This window comes from Leucopleurus acutus, assembly GCF_964270905.1.
Source record: "Leucopleurus acutus genome assembly, chromosome: 2".
In the NCBI taxonomy this organism is placed as follows: domain Eukaryota; kingdom Metazoa; phylum Chordata; class Mammalia; order Artiodactyla; family Delphinidae; genus Leucopleurus; species Leucopleurus acutus.
Window position 1 is genome coordinate 2,114,485 of NC_139143.1, and position 23,717 is coordinate 2,138,201.

The 23,717-nt window shown below is 59.0% G+C and overlaps 1 protein-coding gene across 1 annotated transcript in view; it reads left to right on the top strand.

Annotated features, from left to right (window-relative positions):
• CACNA1S (calcium voltage-gated channel subunit alpha1 S) overlaps nt 1-23,717 on the top strand; it is a gene marked incomplete at both ends in the record, with an annotated part of 59,928 nt that overhangs the window by 16,003 nt on the left and 20,208 nt on the right. The window contains 21 exons of the mRNA XM_082834399.1: nt 2-144; nt 281-433; nt 2,866-3,071; nt 4,361-4,464; nt 6,100-6,245; nt 6,704-6,785; nt 8,559-8,719; nt 10,611-10,836; nt 11,313-11,520; nt 12,419-12,539; nt 12,845-12,959; nt 13,440-13,533; nt 14,217-14,286; nt 17,546-17,678; nt 18,262-18,391; nt 18,854-18,913; nt 20,124-20,230; nt 20,643-20,730; nt 20,962-21,069; nt 23,138-23,190; nt 23,404-23,550. Coding sequence (XP_082690525.1) covers nt 2-144; nt 281-433; nt 2,866-3,071; nt 4,361-4,464; nt 6,100-6,245; nt 6,704-6,785; nt 8,559-8,719; nt 10,611-10,836; nt 11,313-11,520; nt 12,419-12,539; nt 12,845-12,959; nt 13,440-13,533; nt 14,217-14,286; nt 17,546-17,678; nt 18,262-18,391; nt 18,854-18,913; nt 20,124-20,230; nt 20,643-20,730; nt 20,962-21,069; nt 23,138-23,190; nt 23,404-23,550 — 2,655 coding nt within the window. The remainder of the gene's footprint in view (nt 1; nt 145-280; nt 434-2,865; nt 3,072-4,360; nt 4,465-6,099; nt 6,246-6,703; nt 6,786-8,558; nt 8,720-10,610; nt 10,837-11,312; nt 11,521-12,418; nt 12,540-12,844; nt 12,960-13,439; nt 13,534-14,216; nt 14,287-17,545; nt 17,679-18,261; nt 18,392-18,853; nt 18,914-20,123; nt 20,231-20,642; nt 20,731-20,961; nt 21,070-23,137; nt 23,191-23,403; nt 23,551-23,717) is intronic.

Sequence of the window (23,717 nt, forward strand, 5' to 3'; positions counted from 1 at the left end):
GGGTCTTCACCGTGATTCTGGAGCAGGTCAACGTCATCCAGACCAACGCGGCCCCGATGAGCAGCAAAGGCGCCGGCTTGGACGCCAAGGCTCTGCGGGCCTTCCGCGTGCTCAGGCCGCTCCGGCTGGTGTCCGGGGTGCCCAGTGGGTGGCAGAGCCCCTCCCCCTCGCCCCAGTCCTGGGTCCCCTCCTACCCTGGTGTGCAGGAGGCTCCGAGGGAGGGCCAGGAGACCAAGCGGGGGGCTAAGGCGTCCTTCTCCCCCTGCCCTCACGCCCCCAGGCCTGCAGGTGGTCCTCAACTCCGTCTTCAAGGCCATGCAGCCCCTGTTCCACATCGCCCTGCTTGTGCTCTTCATGGCCATCATCTATGCCATCATCGGGCTGGAGCTCTTCAAGGGCAAGATGCACAAGACCTGCTACTTCATCGGGACGGGTGAGCTTCCGGGCCGGGGTGTCGGCAAGGTCTGGGGATGTCTCGAGAGGGGGATTCACCCAGCCATGGACAAGCCCCAGGACCAGGTCGTTGCTTCCCCCATCCACTGACCTTGGGGATGGCTTTCTCCTGGACAAGGGAGATGGGGCGGGAAACAGCTCTGCTGGGGTCAGGGGGCAAGGAGGGTGAACGGTCAGGTTCTTCCTCTGAGCACCCGTGCCCCACATAAGGCTGGTGCCCTTGGGCTTTCTGGCCACTTGTGGATTGACATGTAGGCTCAGGATCAGCCCGAATTTCTGTCTGTACTTGCCTTGTAGCTCGAGTCTTAGCTTTTAGTCCAGGGCCCACAGGGTGGGGTCTGAATGGGACTCAGGAAGCACCCGACGGCCGAATGGCCCCTGGTCAGAGATGAGCTACCTTGGGGCCTGGATGAACTTGAGCCACACCTTCTAAACCAGCATCTCTCAAACTGCCTGCTCTCAGGACCCCTTTGGGGGATTTCCCTGGTGGTCCAGTGGTTAAGACCCCACATTTTTACTGCCGAGGGCGTGGGTTCAATCCCAGGTCAGGGAACTAAGGTCCTGCGTGCCGTGTGGCCAAAAAACAAATTTTTATTAAAAAAAAAAAAAAAGACCCCTTTGCACTCTTCAAAATTATTGAGGGTCCCAAAGAGTTTTTGTTTATATAGATTTTGTCTGTTGATGTGTACGGTGTTGGGAATGAAAACCGAGAAAAATGTCATAGTATTAATTTAATAACTCGTTTTAAAAAGAACAGTAATAGACAACTTACATACTAACATAAATAATATATTTTCTCAAAGCTGAAAACAATTACTGAAAAATAACTTTATTTTCCCAAACCAAACCAAAAATGTTTGGCGACAAGAGTGGTACCATTTTACATGTGCTCTGGACCTCTTTACTGACCTGGCTTAGCGGATGTCGGCCGAGTTCTCCCATCGCTGCATTCGGTCTGTTGTGACATCACATGTCACATGGATCTGGAAAACTCCACCCCTACATCTGTTCAAAGAATGAGAAACGAGGGGGCACATAGAGTCTGGGCATTTTTTTTTTTTTCCGGTACGCGGGCCTCTCACTGTTGTGGCCTCTCCCGCTGCGGAGCACAGGCTCCGGACGCGCAGGCTCGGCGGCCATGGCTCATGGCACGTGGGACCTTCCTGGACCGGGGCACGAACCCGCGTTCCCTGCATCGGCAGGCGGACTCCCAACCGCTGCGCCACCTGGGAAGCCCCTGGGCATTTTGACGAAAGGATGGACCGTACTCCCGGGTCCCCGCTTTCAGGTAGCAGCGGTTTGCTGGTCCTCAGCTTCCCCGGGCCGAGTGCCGCTGACACTGGGGGTGCAGGAACAGGACCCAGCACAAGACAGAGGTGACCTCTGTTAGGACGAGCCCCTAACTCGGTGGCGGAGACCTGCAGAGTCTTGGGGGACCCTCCCCACTTCCCTGCGCTCGCCTAAGGGGACGGCAGCCCAGCTCCAACGACACCTCTCACGGCGTTTTCACTGGGCTTGTTCCTAACCTGCCCCGTCTCAGCCTCCTCCTGTCCCCATGACGATCTCTGGCCTCTCGTCGGCATTACCAGGGCAGAGAGGAGGGGGCTTTCTAGCACAACCTTCAAACAAAATTCGAGGGTCTCGCCTGGTGTTCACACGAGGTCTTGCCCCGTGCTGACCAGTAGCGCTCCCAAGCCCCTCTGGGATGGGGGTTACCCAGCTGCGAGGGGCTGGGGACCACACGCCAAGCTCAGGACCATCTGTGTCCCCCTGTCCCATTCCTGAGGATTGAGCCCCCTGGTAACAAGGTTAAGGAAGGCCACTCGATCTCTCACGGTCTGACCTCTCTGAGCACAAGAGGAGACCAAACCTACCCAGGGGAAAAGGGGACCCAGACGTCACCCAAATTTCAGGCTTTAGAGACAATAAGAGCACCATTCAGGGGCTCCCTGGATGCTAAGGCCTGCTGGGGGCCCCCCGCTAAGAGCAGACCCACCCCCAGTCCAGCGCATCCCAGCATCGGGGCGCATCCCCACTTCTGTATCCCAGACAGAGCTCTCAAGCCGGAGCGTGAGGCCCGGCCCACACCTCCACCCCCGCTGGGCTGCTGCCTCCTTTTACAGAGCTCTGTGGGTACAAACGATACATCACATCTGCTTCATCGGTTGTAGTCTATAGAAGCCGCGCCTCCAGTGAGGCCCTGGGCCCGAGCTCCTGCCTGCAGACGCCTGTGTCCCTGTCCGTATCCGTATCCGTATCCGTATCCTTGCCCTCGGCCCAGCCCCCTATGGTCTGCACCACACTCTCCCAGCAAGGCTGCCTCCCCGACTTTAAACTGATGTTGAGACCCGCACCCTGCTGCCCCCTCTTACTGCCCCTCCGCCGGTGCTTACCACCCCCGCCCGCCCACAGACATCGTGGCCACGGTGGAGAACGAGAAGCCGTCGCCCTGTGCCCGGACGGGGTCAGGGCGCCGCTGCACCATCAACGGCAGCGAGTGCCGGGGCGGCTGGCCAGGCCCCAACCACGGCATCACCCACTTCGACAACTTCGGCTTCTCCATGCTCACCGTGTACCAGTGCATCACCATGGAGGGCTGGACCGACGTCCTCTACTGGGTGGGTCTGGGCCCGAGCCCGCCGGCTGTCTCCCCAGCACAGGCTCGCCGGGAGCGGGTGGGGCCTGCCAGTCCCGGGCTGAAGGTCTTCCCACTTCTCCTCGCCCCTCCCCAGGGAGCCCTTCTGGGCCTCAGGTGTGTGTCCTAGCATCCTTGGGGGAGGCCGAGGTACCAGCTGTGTCCGCAGTCCCAAGAGCAGGTGAGGGACGGAAACCCGGAGCTCGGCGGGTTCTGGTCTCACGTCCTAACTTGTCCCTAATCCTGGCTGTGAGTGACTTGGTGCCGATGGCGTGGGATCTCAGATTTCCTGAGGAAGGAAGGGCCCTTTGAGTCTCTCTTCTTGCTGCTGGGCAAGATTGCTTTTCCATAAAAATATGATTGGATATCAGGTTCCTCGTCTATAAAATAAAAATACTATAACTCCGTCTCAGGGTAGTTACGATGGTTAGTGGGGGCACTAACTGAATTACCGCAGTGCGGGCACCTAGTGCCGTAGACATTCTCTTGCTGGAGAAGTTGACTTGTTTGGTGATACAAGAGTTAGGCTGCATTTCTTTTTTGATCCTCCAACAGTGGGAGGCATTGATCCCATTTTCCGGATAAGGAAACCGAGGCTCAGGGACGTTCGGTGACTTGGCCGCTGTTGGACTAGTGAGCGACACGGCCAAGAACTGACCTCTAACCGTCCGGCTCCAACCCCAGAGCTCAGCCGCGGGTTGACACTACCTATGGGGGATGCTGGTAAACCCATCAAATGCTCTGCAAATATAAAGGATTAGTGGAAGTAGCTCTCGTAAACTCAGATTATGGGAGCCAATTATTAAACGTTTCAAAGGACGGTCACGCGTGTTGTTTCACCCGTGCCCAGCCTGTGAGGAGCGAGCTCACATCAGCAGCTCAGGAGGCAGATGGAACGATGCTCAGAGATGCCGGCGCCTCATCCAGGGTCACAGGCGTGCTTCCTGAAGGAGTCGGCCAAGCGCAGGCCAAGGCTTTTTAGTGCTTCTTCCACTGTGAGGAATCTCGGTTGTAAAGGGGCCGACTGGAGGTGGCCGGCATGACAGGGGCAGGCAGGGAGCCCGGGGACCGGAGGGAGGCAGGGCTCAGTCTCACCGGCCGGTAGCCATCAGCAAGGCCCAGGCCCAGGTCCTCAGGCTAGAAGAGGCTCCTCTCCGGACCCAGATGGCCTCTTTCCTTGCCCCCGCCGTCGGGTGCGGTGCATGGGCCCGCTTGACAAGGGGGCCTAAGCCCTCACGTCGGGGATGGGGCTCACACCTGCGTCTGGACCAGGTCAACGATGCCATTGGGAACGAGTGGCCCTGGATCTACTTTGTCACCCTGATCCTGCTGGGCTCCTTCTTCATCCTCAACTTGGTGCTGGGCGTGCTGAGCGGGTAAGGGGCTCAAAGACAGCTGGGAGAGAGGGGAGGAAGAAGGGGGAGGGAAGGAGGGGGAGGGGAAGGAGGGGAGGCAGTGGGCAGGGAGATGTGGCTTAGAACCCCCACTCATCCCTGGCTCCCCTTTAGCCAGGAAGAGAACAGATGCAGGCAGGAGCCCCTCCAGTCTTCACCTTTCTCCCTCCTCCTCAAGCCTTCTCCCATCCTCGCTTCCTTCTGTCCACGTGAAGCCCCGAGACCCCAGCCTCCTGTCCCTGGAGGTGCTTGGGCTGAAGCTCGGCACTGAGCATGGCCTTCGGGCTAAGCACACAGACTCTGGAGCGAGAGGCCCAAGTTTAAACCCTTGCACTACTATTTGGTGGCTGTGTGACCTTTGACTAGTTACCTAACCTCTCTGTGCCTCATGAGCCACATCTGTCACATTGGAATAATTTCAGTGCCTGTTTCACAGGGCTGTTGGGAGGATTAAATGAGTTAATACCTGTAAAGTACTTAGAATGGAGGCCAGCACGTCAGAAGTGCTAAGTACTCATGGTCATTATTTGTCCGTGACGGCTCCACCCAGCTATGGTGGGCAGCCTGGAAGTGGCCATCGGCCCCGTTGTGCCCACCGCAAGAGCTTCCCTCCAGGCACTCTGGACATAGAATTCAGGGGGTCCGTGGACTAGGGTAGGAAGAACTTGCCTTTATTTCTTTGAGTCCAACTGAAATGCAGCGCTTCCTTCCATGACGTGGTACCAGCTCTGCCCATGACTTGTCCCACCAGGAAGCCCTTGTCATAGCACAGGTGTTGCAAATATCACTACTTCAAAGTTATGACAGTTATCAGACCGCGCCTGACCTGCTAGCTAATGATTCAATGAAGAAGCATATATGTTACTTTATCACCACGTTATAGCTCAACAACTATGTTTTAACTCCTCGGTTCCTTTGTCAAGCTGTGGTTTCATTTGGAGCATTTTACAACGCTGTTCTGAGGAGCAACCCATAGGTTCGCGGGACCCCCAAAGGGGCCGGGGCTCAAAAGGGTCAAGAGCCCCTCCTGGACCCTGCCCTGGGCAGCGCTGAGGGTGCAGGCGGTGCGGGCCGACCCTGCTGCCCCCAGCCCGCCCCTCGGAGCCCAGGGAGGGCGGACCGGGCTGGACTCCCCTCCTCACCCTGCGTGGGGGCCCACAGCTCCCCCCGCTGCTCTGAGCCCTCGCTGACCCTCGGGTCCTTTCCTTCCATGGCTGCTGTCTGGTTTCTTCCAGGCCCAGGAGCATGTCCCCCAGGGCCTTAAGTCTGTAAGCAGAGCTAAACTACTCAGGCAGCCTAAAGGGTCGGGGCAGTACGGAAAATCGGAGGGTCCGTGGCAATTCTGTTAGGGCAATGCACGGTCATGTCATTAACCCCTATGTCCAAGGTCACCCAAGACAAGGCGGGAGAAATGAGATGGGAGGAAAAGAAGGAACGGGGCGGGGGGGGGGGCCTGGAGGGCGGGGCTGGTGAGGGGGAGAGGGCCGCCCCTCAGCCTCCCTAAAGGGCCTCAGACCCCAGGCAACACTGGGCCTGGGGGGGCACGTCCAGCCGCAGAACGGGCTCCCTCGCCCCAGGAAGCTGCGTTCTTCCTCCCCCTCCCCCGCCCCACCGCAGGGAATTCACCAAGGAGCGGGAGAAGGCCAAGTCCAGGGGAACCTTCCAGAAGCTGCGGGAGAAGCAGCAGCTGGATGAGGACCTCCGGGGCTACTTGAGCTGGATCACGCAGGGCGAGGTCATGGATGTGGACGACTTGAGAGAAGGTTGGAGCCACGGGCCGAGGTCGGCAGCCCCCCCAGAGCTGCCCTCGCGGTCAGCTCCCACAGGGGCACCTCCACACCCGCCCCCACCCCCCCACCCCCCCCACCCCCCCCCACCCCCCCGCTGCAGCCCCAGGGGGCCCATCGGGCAGGAACGGCATCACCACTTTGCAGATAAGAAAACCCGGCCCCTAGAGGCCTAGCCTGACACCTTGCGGTGGAGGCGGCCTGGTGTGCCCTGGGCCCTCCCGGAGCACAAGGTCCCAAAGTGCTGCACCGTCCCTTGGGGACCCGCCCTCCCCTCCGATGCAGGCTCTCTAGGGCTCAGGAAAGCGCAGAGGGAGGGGTCCAGGCCCACCCAGGGTCGCTGTCACAGGTGTCCCCAGTCAGCGGGCCCTTTCCAGGTGTGTCCAGCCCAGAGGGGCCCGGAAGCCTGGCCAACTGGACCTGTCTGTCCCCAGGGAAGCTGGCTTTGGATGAAGGCGGCTCTGACACAGAGAGCCTGTATGAGATCGCAGGCTTGAACAAAGTCATCCAGTTTATGTGAGTATCTGCCCAGTTGCGGGTCCTCCCAGCCCGCAGCTCCCTGAGACATGTAGTTAGACCCCGGTCACCTCCCTAGGTGGCTTTCGGGTCTCTTTCCCTTAGCGCAGTTGGAGAGCACTGGGCAGATGACCTATTTGCTCACCACGTAAGGAAGAAACTGGGAGCCAGTGGGATAATTAGTCCCGGAAACCTCTGCTCCAGACGGGGAGTTAGCCTGTGACCACCATGAGTGTCGCGGGCGGGGGGGCTGGAGGCAGGAAGCTGGAGAGGCCCGCGTGTTCTGTTTGGCTGCTTCCTTTTCCAAATTCATACGTGACTGCGATTTTGAAAGATCCAACAATAGAGAAATACATCAAAGAAAAGATGGCCTTCTCTGCCCTTCAAAGAGGTAACCATGGCAACAGTTAGATTTGTATCCCTCCGAAGTCTCTTGCACGCTTTCGTTTCTCTTACACGCACACGCGCACGCACACACACACCCCAGTTTTCTTTGGTTTTGTTTTCACTTTTTACACGATGAGGTTTCTCATATTAACCACGGTCACCTCAGAACCAAACACAGTGCCCAGCACGCGGGAGGGCTCGTTGGCTAAATGAATACGATCCCCACATAAACTGGCAACGGACATTTTAAATTTAGAATTTTCTATTGAGGGCAACTCTATACAGACACAATCCTTCTTTTTTTTTTTTTTTTCTAAGACTTTCTTTTTTCGGAGCAGTTTCAGATTCACAGCAAAACTGAGCCGACGGTGCTGAGATTTCCCGCCTGCCCCTCCCCCAGCCACGCCCAGCGCCCCCCACCATCGACATCCCCAGCAGATGGTCCGTTTGTTACAACTGATGAACCTGCGTCATCCAAGTGCATAGTGTACATTGGGGCGCACTCTTGGTGTTGGACGTTCTGTGGGTTTGGGCAAACGTATAATTACGCGTACCCACCGTTATAGTATCACATAGCGTATTTTCGCTGCCCTAAAAATGCTCTGTTTCTGCCTGTTCACACCCCACCTCCCACCCCTGGCAACCAACCACCGATCTTCCTGTCTCCATAGTGTTGCCTTTCTCAGGATGTCTTTAATTGGACTCACACAGCGTGTGGTCTTCTCAGATCAGCTTTTCTTACTTAGTGCCATGCATTTCAGGTCCCTCCACATCTCTGCCAGGTGTGATAGCTCACACACCGTCTTTTGTTGTATCTTTGAATGTAAAATGTTCCACAGTGCGCATATGTTGTAGTCTGTTTACGTAACCTGTCCAGTTTGGGGCAATACACACAGCGCCACGGGGAACCGTTGTGCATAAGGGTGAACATTTCTGCCGGGCAGACGCCTAGAAACAGGCTTGCTGGGTCAAAGGGAGCACAGGTTCTAACCTTGGTAATTGCTGCACAGAGGTCGATCTGACGGTGGAGGTGCCTTTCTGCGCGCCCTCCCCGACACCAGATATGACCAGTTTGTTAAAGCATTGCCTTTATGACGGGCAAAACGGGGCATGCCAGGGTTGCTTTAATTAAGTTGGAAACGCACGGAGCCCTACTCTGCGCCGGACCTTGTCTCTCATTCCGTCTGAGGTCGGCATCATCACTATCCTCCTTTGGAAGGTGAAGACATTTGCTGTAAGAGGCAAGATTTGCAATCTGTCTCTGCAGTTCAGGTCCTTGGCCCTCTCATGTGGCTGGAGGAGCGAGTGGGTGGTGAGACTTAAGTGTGGCGGCCTCGGGGAGGAGCTGGAGTAGCTCAGCCACGGCCCCGCCCCCCGCCTTCTCAGCCGACAGTGGAGGCGGTGGAACCGCGTCTTCCGCTGGAAATGCCACGACGCGGTGAAGTCCAGGGTCTTCTACTGGCTGGTCATCCTGATCGTCGCCCTCAACACCCTGTCGATCGCCTCGGAACACCACCACCAGCCTCTCTGGTTGACCCACCTGCAAGGTGAGACACGCGGCCGGCGGCCAGCGCTGGCCAATGGCCCCTCGGGTTTTGCAGAAGAAGTCGTTAGATGTCGACATTGTTTTCTAGAACTTCTAGGCAGTGGTACTCTTTTCCTCGTGGCATTACCAGGGGCCGTAACAGCAACAAGTTGGGGACACTCCAGGTGCTCACCAGATGTCTGGGCAAATTATCACAGACACTGGACGTACAGATGACCAGTAATTGAGCGCTTCACGCATCCAAGTTCAAGTTCTACTCCAGAAACAGCAATCTTTCACCCACTACGTATTACACACGTACTCTGGGTCAGGCCCAGTAAAGAAGGCAGGGCACACGGAGGAGGAATGTACCTCTCTTGCCGCCAAGGAGCTTCCTGAGCCAGAGGAAAAGACAGATATTGATAAGGGACGTCAGGTCAGTATAGGGAGGGCAACAGTGGAGGTAAATACAAGGTAACAAGAGGAGGATTACAGAGGAGGGGAGGTTGGATAGTAGGAAGACACTATGTTTAAAATGATGCAAGAGGGAATTCCCTGGCGGTCCAGTGGTTAGGACTCAGCGCTTTCACTGCTGTAGCCTGGGTTCAGTCCCTGGTCGGGGAACTAGGATCCCGCAAGCCATGCAGTGTGGCCTAAAATGAAATAATGAAAGAGTTGAAAGAAGGAAAATAGAAAAGAAGATTGTCTTCTTCTGTGGACAGGAGATAGGAAACAATGCTACAGATCAGATCATTCATGCGTGCACACATCCATCCATCTATCCGTCCATCCATCCATCCATCTACCCATCCAGGCATACATCTATCCATCCAGGCATACATCTATCCATCCATTCATCCATTCCTTCCTTCATGCATGCATCCATCCACCCATTCATCTACCTATCCATCCATGCAACCATTCCTGCATCCGTCCATCCGTCCATCCATTTATTCCTTGCAACCAGTCTTCCTGAGAGCCCCTTGAATGTGCCAGGCATTGTCAATGCACTGTCAATGACCAAACGTGGACAAGATGCGAACAGTGTCCGCCGAGAGGAGTCAGAGATGAATTTGAGGTTCCTGGCCCATGCAGATAGATGGCTGGTAGTGCCCCTTGCTGAGATGGGGAAGACAGTCAGTGACCAGGTATTTTGGGGGGGATGGGGGAGGATGGGCAGTACCTATCAGCTTAGACTTGAGCATGTTGAGTTTGAGGTGCCTCTGAGACATCCCAGTGAGATGTCGAGGAGACAGATGGAAAGTAGGTCTGGGACTCAGTGGAGAGGTCTGGGTTGAAGAGTCTAAATCCGGAGTCATTGGCAGGCATGGCAATCGAAGCTGTGGTCTTAGAAGACATCACCAGATCCCCAGAGGACGGTGTGTACTCGTGCGCACAGCTCAAGTCCAGCACTCAGGGCTGAGGTAGGGGTGCGTCTGCAGAGAGGGTGCAGGAGAAACAGGAGAAGCAGGAGAAACGCAGAAGGATGTGGCGTCCTGGAAGCCAAGGAAAGGGAACATTTGAAAAAGCAAAAAGGGACTTCCCTGGTGGTCCAGCGGTTAGGACTCTGCAGTTCCAACTGCAGGGGGCATGGGTTCGAGCCCTGGTCAGGGAACTGAGATCCCGCAACAGTGTCAGTGCTTCTGGGAGATCAGGGAAATGGGGTTAAAATGCTCACGGGTTGACCGGTGGAGTGAGGAGGGTGGACCTGCTGAACACAGTGTCGTTTAGTTTTTTAGAAATCTGGACTGCGTTCCTTCAATGGTGAAAATTCACCAGGTTTTCCTGGTTCTGGAGAGCAGGGAAAGGAAGATGCCCTGAAAATGCAGGGAGGGTGTCCAAGGTGGAAGGCTTGGCCAAGGCAGGCAGGGCAGGGAGGAGAGTGACACCGAGCTGCGTGACCCACCCTGCAGACATTGCCAACCGGGTGCTGCTGGCCCTGTTCACTGTGGAGATGCTGATGAAGATGTATGGGCTGGGCCTGCGCCAGTACTTCATGTCCATCTTCAACCGCTTCGACTGCTTCGTGGTGTGCAGCGGCCTCCTGGAGATCCTGCTGGTGGAGTCAGGGGCCATGACACCCCTCGGCATCTCCGTGCTGCGCTGCATCCGCCTCCTCAGGATTTTCAAGATCACCAAGTGAGCGCCCGCCTGCGCGCACTGCCCCATCCTGCGCCTCTGCAGCAGAAAGCACCTTCCCCCTTCCACCTCGGCCTCTCCTGTCTTCCTACCTCTCACCATTGTCTGTGGTGTGGAAAAGACGGAAGAAAGGGGAAAAGAAGCGCCTGGGAGCGGGAGGGGGGAAAGGAAGATGGAAGGGGAGCAGAGAAGGGGGCAGTGGTGGGACGGCCGCCTGGGCCGGGGCTGCACAGGAAGGGGTGGTCCTCACCCCCGTGGGGTTCAGAGTCCAGTGGTGGCGCCAGCAGCTAAACGGCCGTCCTACTAACAGAATGAAATGACAGACCAAGACCTGTGCTCTGGCGGAGGGAAGCTGGGTGTGCGGCCCGGATCCAGGCAGCCCTGCCCGACCCCCCTGCATCCCACCAGCCCCCAGCCTCCCCCAAGCCGCGCCGACTGCAGGGACGCCGGGGGTGGGGGCTGCCCGTCTCCTCCAGGTACTGGACGTCCCTGAGCAACCTGGTGGCCTCGCTGCTGAACTCCATCCACTGCATCGCGTCCCTGCTGTTGCTGCTGTCCCTGTTCGTCGTCATCTTCGCCCTCCTGGGCATGCAGCTCTTCGGGGGCAGGTACGACTTTGAGGACACGGAGGTGCGGCGCAGCAACTTCGACAACTTCCCGCAGGCCCTCATCACCGTCTTCCAGGTAGGCTAAAGCCCGCTGCCTGCCGCTGGAGATTGGGCATCACCTCCTCCAGGAAGCCTTCCGTGATCCGACGTTGCCCTCTGGGCCCCTGCATCCCCTCCAGGCCACAGTCGCCTGTCTGTCTCCTCCACGCTCTGGAGGCTGGGTGCTGTGTCCAGTGTGTCCTGTGTGTCTTCATCCCTTCGCCCAGCAGAGCCCCAGCCCACAGTAGGCCAGCGGTTAATCAGTGAAGGAGTTGGGTGGGCAGGGAGCTTTCTTTCCCACGTGCTACTAGAATCTCTGAGCACAAGGTCAGACAAGGTGGGCTGTCCCTCCCCAAGGCTGCAAAAGCCCCAGAGGAACACAAACCACTTCCCACTGCGGGGACATGGCTTAGCCACCGCTCACTAAAGCCACGGCCGGCCTCCAGAGCGAGCTGCCTGAGCGCAGAGCAGACACACGCTCCTCTCTGTGGGGCCAGTACTCAGGGGACGCCACCTCGGTGTTGCCAGTGGGAAAGGCAGTTGTGACAACCGGCCGGCCCTACACAGGGTGTCACCCTCGTTCTTCCATTCACCCCACCGGCTGGTCGGGCATCCTGTCTTTCAAGGCACCTGACATTTCACACTCTTTCTGGGGGCTGGAAAGGCAGGGTGTCCAGTGTGGGCAGCACAGCTAAGCCTGGGCCTTAGGAACAGAGCTCGTGGAAGCCTTGACGCCACAATCAAGTCCTTGGCCCCGAAGAGCCAACGATGAGGTCTTCGACCCCCGGGAGAGGTTCAGGAGGGCAGGGACTTCACCCGGGATGAAGAGAGAGGACCGGTCTGGGGGCAGGGTTGGAAGGGGACTTTTGGACGGCACAGTCCCCAGAGAAGACCCTCGAGTCCCTCTGCGTCCCCCACCCTCCCTCCCCTGCCAGGTGCTGACAGCTGAGGACTGGAACTCCGTGATGTACGACGGGATCATGGCCTACGGCGGCCCGACCTACCCCGGGGTGCTCGTCTGCATCTATTTCATCATCCTGTTCGTCTGCGGCAACTGTATCCACCCAGACGCAGGGCACAGAAAAGGGCCTGGGGTCAAGGTGCTCAAGCGGGGTCAAGGTGCTCAGGCCTGCTGCTGGGGAGCTCCTGGGGGTGGGGAGGTGGGACACAGCCGGTGGCAGTGTGGGTGTAGCTGTAGGACACTTCCTTCCGGCAGGACGTTAGAGAAGCACAGGGTGACTGGTGACAGGCGGGAGGAATCAGTCATAGAAAGACGGGGAGACTGGCGCACGGGAGGAGGCAGGTCCCGCCCCCCGGGCGTACCTCCCCGCCCCCCCGAGCTCCTTAGCGGGTCGCCTCAGACATACTGCTCAACGTCTTCCTGGCCATCGCGGTGGACAACCTGGCAGAGGCGGAGAGCCTGACGTCGGCCCAGAAGGCCAAGGCCGAGGAGCGGAGGCGCAGGAAGATGTCCAGGTGAGCGGGGCGCGCCCAGAGGGAGGGACCTGCAGGGCTCCGGCCACTCCGGGCAAGGGGCTCCCTGGGGAGCAGAGGCCAAACCACTGCGGCTGCTGGCCGAGTCTCTGAGGTGTCCCCGGGTCAGGACTGCAGGCCAGTCGGCAGGCGGGACCCCGAGGGCAGAGCCAGGCAGGCTGGGCCTCCGCCCTGTCACCACACTTCCTGGAGGGGGTCCCTTCCCTCTGCTGAGCCTCAGGCACCTGTGAGTTTGCCGTTTCACCCTCTGCGGCCTGGGACCCTCCCCTGGGACTGGCCAACGGCCCCTGGGTTTGCCCGGCTGCAGGCGGACGCCTGTCCTGTTCCCTCGTTGCAGAGGGAGGGCGTGACGCGCCTGGCCCCTGGGCGCGGGGTCAGCCTGCAGTGTCCTCAGGCTGGGCGCGTCCCCCAGAACCTTCCAGTTGGTCCTCCACTTTGGGCTTTCTTGGTTTTCCAACCCAGGGGGCTCCCAGACAAGTCAGAGGAGGAGAAGTCGATGGTGGCCAAGAAGCTGGAGCAGAAACCCAAGGGGGAGGGCATCCCCACCACGGCCAAGGTGAGCCCGTCACGGGGGGCGCTCTCAGGGGCTGCACGGGGAGGGGCCTCTGAAAGTCCCCTGTTCGCCTGGTGCCTTAGGATGCCGGGGGGCAGGGGGAGGCAGGAGAGGGGCTGTCTGCCTGGATAACAGCCAGGTGAGGGCACCAGCCAGGTGAGGGCAGCTCTGTCTCACGGAATCCTTTGTACTGAGGACACAGACGCCCCGATCCAGGAACCAGACTTCCTTTGAGTCCCAGCTTTCCACCCCAGTCAGGGTGTCCCCCTCGCCTCAGAGCTGCCCAGACCAGCCTCCCCCCGTTTCTAACCCTGCCCCGCCTGTCAGCCTGGCCCTGCTCAGCCTTCCTGGAGCCGAGGAAGCAGAGCTCAGAGGGGCAGGAACCGGCCCCCAGAGCAGGGGTCGTGGCCTGGGGCAGTCCACTCTCTTCTCGAGAACTAAGCAGGGGTGAGGGGCTCAGGCTCAGACAGGCTGGGGTCCTGGTAGCTTGGGCAGCCTGGCTGACCTTTCTGCTCCTGGCTTCTCCTTTGTAAGACGGGGATGACCACAATAGCACCCACTGCCTCACCCCACCCCGAGCCACAGGGAGGCTTAGGTGAGCTGACACCTACATGGCCCTCCAGTCAATGTTCATTAAGTGGGGACCACAGCTCGGGTTTTCACCTTCATCGTGTTCCTTCCTCCAGCTGAAAGTCGATGAGTTTGAATCCAATGTCAATGAGGTGAAGGACCCCTACCCGTCAGCCGACTTCCCAGGTGAGAGTCCTGGGACCCGGGGCGGGTGTGCTGGGGTGACTTCTCCCCAGGGACGAAATCTCTCCTGTGTGTCCCCTGCCTGGACCCATCCACGAGGAGATCAGGACTCAGACATCCCTTGTGTACCTCGCATTGCAAGTGAGCCGTCTGCCAGCCTGCCTCTCCCTATGATACACACAGTGGGAAAACGTACACATTTTATTTTCAATTAATTCAGCCCGTATTTACTGAGTACTGGCTGTGCTTCAGGGCTAAGGATCCGGTTTTCAAGGAGCCCAGAGACTCGTGGGCACACATGGCTTCTGTTCCAGCCCCTCCAGCCCCACAGAATAGCTCACAAGGTGGGTGTAGCCGCCCGAGTGGTGCAGGAGACGGGCACACACGGCTTCTGTTCCAGCCACACAGAATAGCTCACAGACTGGGGTGTAGCTGCCCGTGTGGTGCAGGAGATGGGCACACACGGCTTCTGTTCCAGCCACACAGAATAGCTCACAAGGGGGGTGTAGCCGCCCGTGTGGTGCAGGAGATGGGCACACGCGGCTTCTGTTCCAGCCCCTCCAGCCACACAGAATAACTCACAAGGGGAGTGTAGCCGCCCGTGTGGTGCTGGAGATGGGCACACACGGCTTCTGTTCCAGCCACACAGAATAGCTCACAGAGTGGGGTGTAGCCGCCCGTGTGGTGCAGGAGATGGGCACACACGGCTTCTGTTCCAGCCACACAGAATAGCTCACAAGGGGGGTGTAGCCGCCCGTGTGGTGCAGGAGATGGGCACATGCGGCTTCTGTTCCAGCCCCTCCAGCCACACAGAATAACTCACAAGGGGAGTGTAGCCGCCCATGTGGTGCAGGAGATGGGCACACATGGCTTCTGTTCCAGCCCCTCCAGCCACACAGAATAGCTCACAAGGTGGGTGTAGCCGCCCGTGTGGTGCAGGAGGAGAGGGGGATGCATAGCGCACAGCCACGAATGCGCTACACACGCCCCGTAGGTGCAAACAGCCTGTGGCTGCAGCAGAAGCCCTCGTCGTCGGTGCCAAGGAGGGAACACTTGGGGGGAGCTCCAAGGTTAAAAGGCCACCTGGGAGAGGCTGGTGCCCAAGAGCTGGCGATGTCTCTTAGCTCACTCCTGGGTCCTTCCAGCTCTGGGTCACTGGTGCAATTTCATGCCTATTTGTGGAATCAGCTGATTAGCATGTTTGCGCCAGCGACTCTAAGCTCCAGCGGGACCCTTTGTGCTCCAAATAGCAGTGTCTGGCACCAGATAGGCAATCAATAGATAGAATGAAGGGTTATCGTAGGACACTGACTACGGTTCCCTGTGCTATACAGTAGAACCTTGTTGTTTATCCATTCTATATATAAAAGCTTACATCTGCTAACCTCAAATTCCCACTCCATCCCTCCCCCAGCCCCCTCCCCCTTGGCAACGGCCAGTCTGTTTTCTATGTCTGTGATTCTGTTTCTGTTTCATAGATAGGTTCATTTGTGTCATATTTTAGATTCCACAGATTAGTGATACCATATGGTATTTGTCTTTCTCTTTCTGACTTACTTCACTTAGCATGATAATCTCTAGTTGTATCCATGTTGCTGCAAATGGCATTATTGTGTTCTTTTCTATGGCTGAGTAATATTCCATTTTGTGTGTGTGTGTGTGTGTGTGTGTGTGTGTGTGTGTATCACATCTTCTTTATCCATTCATCAATATCCTGTGATAAACCATAATGAAAGAATATAAAAAAGAAAGAATGTCTATATGTGTATAACTGAATCACTTTGCTGTACAGCAGAAATTAACACAACATTGTAAATCAACTACACTTTAAAAAAAAATATTAAAACTGAGAAAAAAGCCTTATAGAAATCCAAAAAAAAAAAAAGAAGAAAAAGAAAGGAAAAAATGCAAGGATTTCGCCAAGTAAAATGTAGGGAGGATGGAGCTGGTATAGATAAGACTAATGATAATTCTTCAGATACCGGCCTGAAGGGACATTTGGGTTTTAGAATAATTCGACTTCATCTGCTTCATCTAATAACCATCTCCTAGTAGATGGGAGTGGCCGCTGTGCAGGCGGGAGAGGCTGAGCCAGGAAACCTGAGGTGGGGGAGGGGCAGGGGCTGGGGAGAAGGGGGAGGGTGGGGGAGGGGCTGGGGAGAAGGGGGAGGGTGGGGGAGGGGCTGTGGGGTGGGCTGCGGAGGAGCGTTCTTACCAAGGGGGCTGAATGTGTCTATCTTGCTTCTTTCCAAAAATAATCTGAAATGGCTGACAACGAAAGATATGCACAACGAAGTTAACACAGTGGGCGCGGGCGGAGAAAATCAGAATTAAGGCGGGAAAAGAAAGCACATACGGGAGTTCTAAGAATTAACAGTCTCTGCGATTAAGCATAAAATGTGTCTCTGGGGCCCTTGGTCCCAGGCGAGGCAGGAAATGTCCCGTGAGGATGCTCTTTGGCAGGAAGAAGTGGGGTCTCGGGAGGAGACCCTGCAGGGGCCGCCGTGGTGGAGAGAGCGGGAGAACCCTGCCGGGGGCTGGCAGGAGACAGCTGTGGGCGAGGGGACAAAGGAAAGGGCACCCCAACTTCCCACAGTGCCCCCAGTCTGCGGCTGAGGACTTGGGGGGACAGCTCCCTCTCTCAAGGCCCTGAGACTCAGCAAATGAGCCCGAGGGGCCCCCTCCCCCTCCCAGCTCCTCCCACCCCACACCTGCCCCGGAAGGAAAGAATCCTGGTTTCTTTGCATGCTGGCAGCTCAGCCCTGAATGACGGTTTTTGGGACCCGGCCCCAGGAGAGAAGCTCCGAGTCCATTTCTCTCAACAGGCCTCCTCCCCTTGTCAATGTCACGAGCTGAGGGTCTCACGCTCAGGAGGGACAGAAGCCCACCTGGCCTGAGAGTCAGGGGCGGAGCCGGGCCCAGCACTCTGGCCTTGTGCCAAGCAGGGCCCCTCCCCGGCACCCCCAGTTGGTGAGCATTCGAGGTGGTGCGTCCAGCCCCGAGACAGGAGGTGCAACGGCCAGGCTCCCAGACCTTTGCTCCCGGCCCGACGTCTGGGAGGTTCTGAGCCTGACCGTTGTCTGGACAGTTCAGCCCCGTGTGCCGCAAGGAAGGGAGGTGCCTGGCTGGACTCTGCTGGCGCCCTCGTGCCCCGTGTTGCTTGCTGGCTGCGGGGGGTTCACGGTTGGGGTCAGAGCACAGGAGCCAGGGGAGCAGTGAAACGTGGAAAGACACCCCGACCTCTCTCTCCCCTCTCCCACAGGAGACGATGAGGAAGACGAGCCCGAGATCCCGATAAGCCCACGGCCGCGCCCGCTGGCCGAGCTGCAGCTGAAGGAGAAGGCGGTGCCCATTCCAGAAGCCAGCGCCTTCTTCATATTCAGCCCCACCAATAAGTGGGTGGCCCCTCGGTGGCGGGGCAGGGTGGTTGGTGGGGCTCTCAGAGAGGGCTGCTTCCTGCTCTGAGAAGGCCCCCTTCTCCTGACTCCCTGGGCCTACAATTACACCGTGAGAAAGTCACTCCTTTAGCTTAAGACCTTGTGCCCAGTTGAAAGTGCCGGAATCTCTGGGAGAAGTAATGCTTTAAGCCTTATCAGTTACTTACTCCTAAGAGGGATCACATCTCTGGGTTCCTTTCCAAGAGCAGGACAAGGGGATAAGCTCTAGTTCTCAATGGCTTCACAATTTTACACCTTTAAAATACAGACTGTAGTCCCCATGGAGGTTCAGCTGTCGGCCTCAGGGATGGAGATGGGCCTGCCCCGTTGTTTTAGTGGGGTTGCTGTGGGATGGGGTGGAGTGTTGGGGGAGGGCTTGTGCGGGATGGGACTGGGGCTGCAGGAACAGAAAGTGGGACAGGGCCCTGCGAGGCCAGCCAGAGACCACCCGGTTCCCGGCTGTCCTTCTCCACTGACCGGGAGGGAGAGGTCCAGCGACGGAGGCCGGTCACAGCGTCCCGCCCCTCCCCCGCCCCCGCAGGATCCGCGTCCTGTGCCATCGCATCGTCAACGCCACCTGGTTCACCAACTTCATCCTGCTCTTCATCCTGCTGAGCAGCGCCGCACTGGCCGCTGAGGACCCCATCCGGACTGAGTCCGTGAGGAACCAGGTGACGGCAGCCAGCTCGGCACCATCCCCACCCAGCCTGCGTCACCGCACACCTCACCCTGATGCCCGGAGCTCACTGTCTCCTCTGTGTGGCTACAGGCATCAGAGTGGCTTAGAGTTTAAATCCCTGGAGGGCCAAGACTGCCCGACCTGAACGGTGTTGTCACAGCGCTCGGCCTACCCGGGCTCTTGTTGCTGGATGTTAGCAGTGATGGTGGCGGGGATGGTGGTGATGGTGGTGTTGGTGGTGGGGATTGTGGTGGTGATGGTGGGGATGGTGGGGATGGTGGTGTTGGTGGTGGGGATTGTGGTGGTTGTGATGATGGTGGTGATGTTGGCCGTAGTGATGCTGGTGGTGATGATAGTGATGGTGGTGGCAATGGGGATGGTGGTGATGTCAAGGAAGATGATGATGCTATCACTGCTCTGCCCCTCCTCTCACTGACCTCTGCCCTGTCACCAGATCCTTGGGTATTTTGACATCGTGTTCACCTCTGTCTTCACTGTGGAGATTGTCCTCAAGGTGAGTGAAGGCTGTGAGACAGACGGCCTGGGAGAAGGGCATCTCCAGCCAGGGACCAGACCTGCTGTGGCTCCTGCTTGCACAGGCCGTACAGGGGCTGGGTTGCAGGGAGGAGGGAAAAGCAGGAAGGTGGTGGAGAGCAGCAGGGAAAGATTCCCAGGGCCCAGGAGCCCGGATGGTCTCAGCTCACGAGTTGGTGCGAGCGGGCAAGCAGGAGGGGTGTGGAGGCATGACGCACAGTCAACCCGCGGCCTGCGTGTCTCTGAAGCCTTGGGCACGTTCTTCCACAGTCAAGGCGCAACTAGCCTAAGCGTGGACCCGGGAGCAGTGATCTGTTCCCAGACCTTTGTTACCAGCGACTGAAAGGCCTCCCCTAGGATCCCAGAGAAGCGGCTGTCGCCCTGGGTGGGTTTCTGGCAGCTCCGCCCTCTCACGGCCCTCCCACCCCTTGTCCGTAGCACACCACTGCCCTCCCGTTCTCAAGGTGGACACACTGGGTTCACACCATCATTGGTGGGGGATGGGGTCTGGGGGCAGAGACCTCCCATCTGTGGCTAGAACCCATAACCCCAGCCTTCACCTCCATTAACCAGGAGGGGAGAGGGGAGCCGTGAAGGGAGAGCAGGCCCAGAGCTGGCTGCAGTATGAAGTGAGGACAGTCCTTTCTTTCAGGGCCCCGATTATTAAAGAGATTGATCAGAGGGAGATGGTGGCTTCCCCGAGGTCCAGGAGGACTTCCTGGAGGTGGTGACTTTAGAGTTAGGCCTTGAAATTGGACGGGACTTCATTAGAGAGAGAGCAGGGGCAGTCAAGCAGGACAAAACAATGCAAACGCATTGTACAGCGATGTTTGGGATGTGCTCAGAGAGGAGAAAGGGGCCCCTCTGGGCTGAGATATAGCACGCGTGCAGGGGTGCGTGCCTGGGCAAGGTCTTCAGTCCTCGACGGGCTGTTCAGCCTGACCCAACCATGCCTAGGATGCTTTCGAGGGAGGAGGGAGAGGAAGAATTGTATCAATTTGCGGAGCAGAGGGCAGGGCATCCCCCTGTGGCTGGGTAAGGAAGGAGACCCAGGGCTCTCTTGGCCTCGCTGCCCATGAGAGGTGTCAGTGCTCCCAGAGGCGGGTGCAGAGAACAGGGCAATGCCCTAAGGACCCAGCAAGGAGTGTCCCCAGGGTCCTCCCCACCCAGGATGCCACCTCTCTCCCCAGATGACCACCTATGGGGCCTTCCTGCACAAGGGCTCCTTCTGCCGCAACTACTTCAACATCCTGGACCTGGTGGTGGTGGCCGTGTCCCTCATCTCCATGGGACTCGAGTGAGCGGGGCAGCCGGGCCCAGAGTGGCAGCCCAGCCGCTGTTGGTTGGTGGGCGCTGAGCCACAAGGGGACAGTCTCTCGGGACCACTGGCCAGGGTGGGGGGGTCCCTTGGGTTGTCACCAGCTGGACTGAGTGACAAGGCTAGGTGGGCAGAGCGTGTGCTGGAGACCAGGGGGGATGCAGACAGGAGCAGGGAGTCCCCTCCACAGCCCCACGGGGAGCACAGCCCCGGTGCCCAGGGCACTCCAGTCCGATGGGAGAGACAGGGTCTGTGGGCAGCCCTGGAGGAAACCAGCCCAGGGGCCGGGAGGCGCCTCTGTCCTGGGGCGGAGCTTAAGGGGAGCTGGGGGAGGCAGGCGTGGGTGCGGAGAGCTGGGGGCAGGCGGAGGGCTGAGCAGGCTGCCCCCCAGGTCGAGCGCCATCTCCGTGGTGAAAATCCTGAGGGTGCTGAGGGTACTGCGACCGCTCCGGGCCATCAACAGAGCCAAAGGGCTGAAGGTGAGCGGGGCCGCGGGGCCCTGGGGGGAGAGCAGGGCTGCCCGGCCATGGCCGGCCCGCCCCTTGCCCTCTGCCCAACGGGGGTGTGGCGTGGCTGGGAAGCCGTGCCCGCACGGGTCCCTCTCTGCCCCCAGCAAGCCGGGAGGCGACTAGGCTGGCGCCCCGGGGGCCCCCTGGCTGGCACGGGCCGGCGAGGGGAGGGGAGAGGTGCCGACCGGCCTCCCTCCCCAGCACGTGGTGCAGTGCGTGTTCGTGGCCATCCGCACCATCGGGAACATCGTCCTGGTCACCACCCTGCTGCAGTTCATGTTCGCCTGCATCGGCGTCCAGCTCTTCAAGGTGAGCCCTCCTGCCCTCACTCCCCCAGCTCCGCTGCCAGCTCTCGGGCCGAGGCAAGAGCCGGTCTGTTTCCCTCTAAACGAGGGGAGCCCCAAACCGTGAAGGCAGATGTCCTGAACGCATAGGGGTAAGGCTAAGCCGTCGAGAGCCTGAGTCTGGTTCCTAGGTGACGCCCCACCTGGCCCCCGGGGCTCTGCGGGCCACCTGCTGTCTTACTGGCTCCCCCCCCTGCCGGGCCTGCCAGCACCCAGCCCACTGTCATGCTCTCCACCCCCTCCAGGACACGCCCGCCCCAGCCTCCGCACCCCCTGAGCCAGCAGGTGTGTCTCCCGCAAGCTTCCGCGGGTGGGGATCCGTCGTTTCACATGTGGGAGCCACCCCGCTTCCGTGCTCACTTTCCTGGGAGAACTCCGCTATTCGTTCCCACATGGCAATCAGCCCGACAGGCCATCTTCTCCTGTGCGGCCAACCTCCGGATGCCTCTGGCTCTTAGATCACCTGCAGGACACAGACAGGGACACCTGAGGGCGCCACCCACATTCACGACACTTCCTTCCATGACCCTCTGCTCCCACCCGCAAAGCACCATCCCGATTATGTAACCTCAGTCATTCTTAGACATACAATGGCATCATCTTACAATCACTCATTCATTCAACAAACATTTATGGAGCATTTCCTCTGGGCCCGGGCCTCTGCTAGGGCTTGAGGGGGCTGTGGAGCGAACCCCACAAGGCCCTCTCCATGGGCAGGGGCAGGCTTTGGGGAGGGCCGTCAGGGTGGGGCTCCCAGAGGACCTATAGGGGACCGGGTCCTGTTGGTCTCTGTCCTGGAGGGGCGGGAGGGGTGTCTGGACGGAGACAGCTTAGCCGCCAAACCAGGTGCTTACAGTGGCCTGCACTCGGCCCTATCTCACAGCTCCAGCCAGGGCCGCCCCCCGCCCCATCCCCAGCCTCTGCCTCTGCAGCCTGGGGGCCCTGGGACCCCCTCAGGGCAGAGTCTCTGCAGGACTCATCCTCACCCTGGCACCCATCCGGGCCCCCAAGACGCGCTCCCCGAAAGAATGAGTGAGCAGCTGCTCCCCCACCCCCACCCCCTGTGTGTGTGAGTCTCTTATCGACAGACCCCCAGTTCCCGCCCAGATCATAGTGAAACGCCAGGTACAGGTGGCATTTACATCAGATTTGTAATGCACCGGTCACATGTATCCGTACTCTATTTGCTTTCTGTACTAGATTGGGTGTTTGGTTTCAAGTGCCCAAAAGCCTGCCCAGTGGCAGCAGCGTCCTCTGCCGGCTCCTGCCCCAACGTCCCCTGCCTCACCTTCACCCTCTGCCCCGTGACGTTAGGGGAGGTGGCAGGGACGGCAAGAGCCTGCAGTGACAGGGTGGCCGTGTCTTCAGCTGCTCCTGTGTCCCTGGCCAAGGCATCTCCCTCTCCCGACCTTTGAGGGACCCGGACCAGCATCTGTGGATTCAAACAATTTAGCCACAGTCAGACCTAGCAATCAACTCCTTTTGTTGAAACAAAATCTTCCGTGGGCGCCCGATATGCGACGTAAATCAAAGGAGAAACCGCTTGGGCTGCAGTCAGCAGAGGGGATCGCAGAGCTCCCCTACTCAGCTTGGGGGCAGCGGGCGTGCAGGGACCCCTGCTCAATTTTGAGAGAAGATGTGTCATCCGGGCCCAGCTGGGCTCCACCCCTGCACCGCCCCAGGGCCTGAGAAGGAAGGGGCGGGTGGGGCAGCCCCAGCAGTGCGGGCAGGGGCAGGGGCTCCTGAGCGGGAAGCAGAGGCCAAGCTGGCTCCGTACTTCCCTTCTTCAGGCCCAGCCTGGGGCACTCAGCAAAGCTCACGGTCTGAGGAGCTGGCTCCCAGCCTCACAGCTGTCCGCCTGGCGGGGAGCCCGCGGGTGGCTGAGGGAACAGTGACCTGATGCAGACTATCGCAGGGCCCTGCCCCCCCGCGGTTAGGCTGCCCTCAGGCCCTGCCTTCCCTCCTCCCTTCCACCCCATCTTTCCATCCTGTCTCCATGACAACCTGTCTCCCTCCCTCCCTCCTGGATGCAGGGGAAATTCTTCAGCTGCAATGACTTGTCCAAGATGACAGAGGAGGAGTGCAGGTGTGCGGGGTTGGGGGGTGGCAGGGTGGCCCTTCCGCAGGGGCCACTGGGAAGCTGAGCCCCTCAGGCTCACAGAAGCCCCTTCCTCGAGTGACCTCGGGAGGGGTCCCCGGTCCAGACCTGCCCTCCTCCCTCACACTCGCCGCCCGGGGCCCAGAGGACGCGGAGGGGGACCCGCGAGCACAGTGCGGTGACCGCGTCTCCCCGCCTCAGGGGCTACTACTATGTGTACAAGGATGGGGACCCCACGCAGGTGGAGCTGCGTCCCCGCCAGTGGACGCACAGCAACTTCCACTTCGACAACGTGCTCTCGGCCATGATGTCACTCTTCACGGTGTCCACCTTCGAGGGGTGGCCTGAGTGAGTGAGGGCGGGGCCCAGCCACACGGCCAGAGGCACCGCGGGGGCTCGGCAGCCACCCTGGCTCTCGCGGGGCACGCACGGGACTGGGGTGCCAACCGCTCACTCCGGAGACAGCCCGACCAGGGGTGGCACGGTGCGGGCCTCTCTGCCCCGGTGACTGGGGG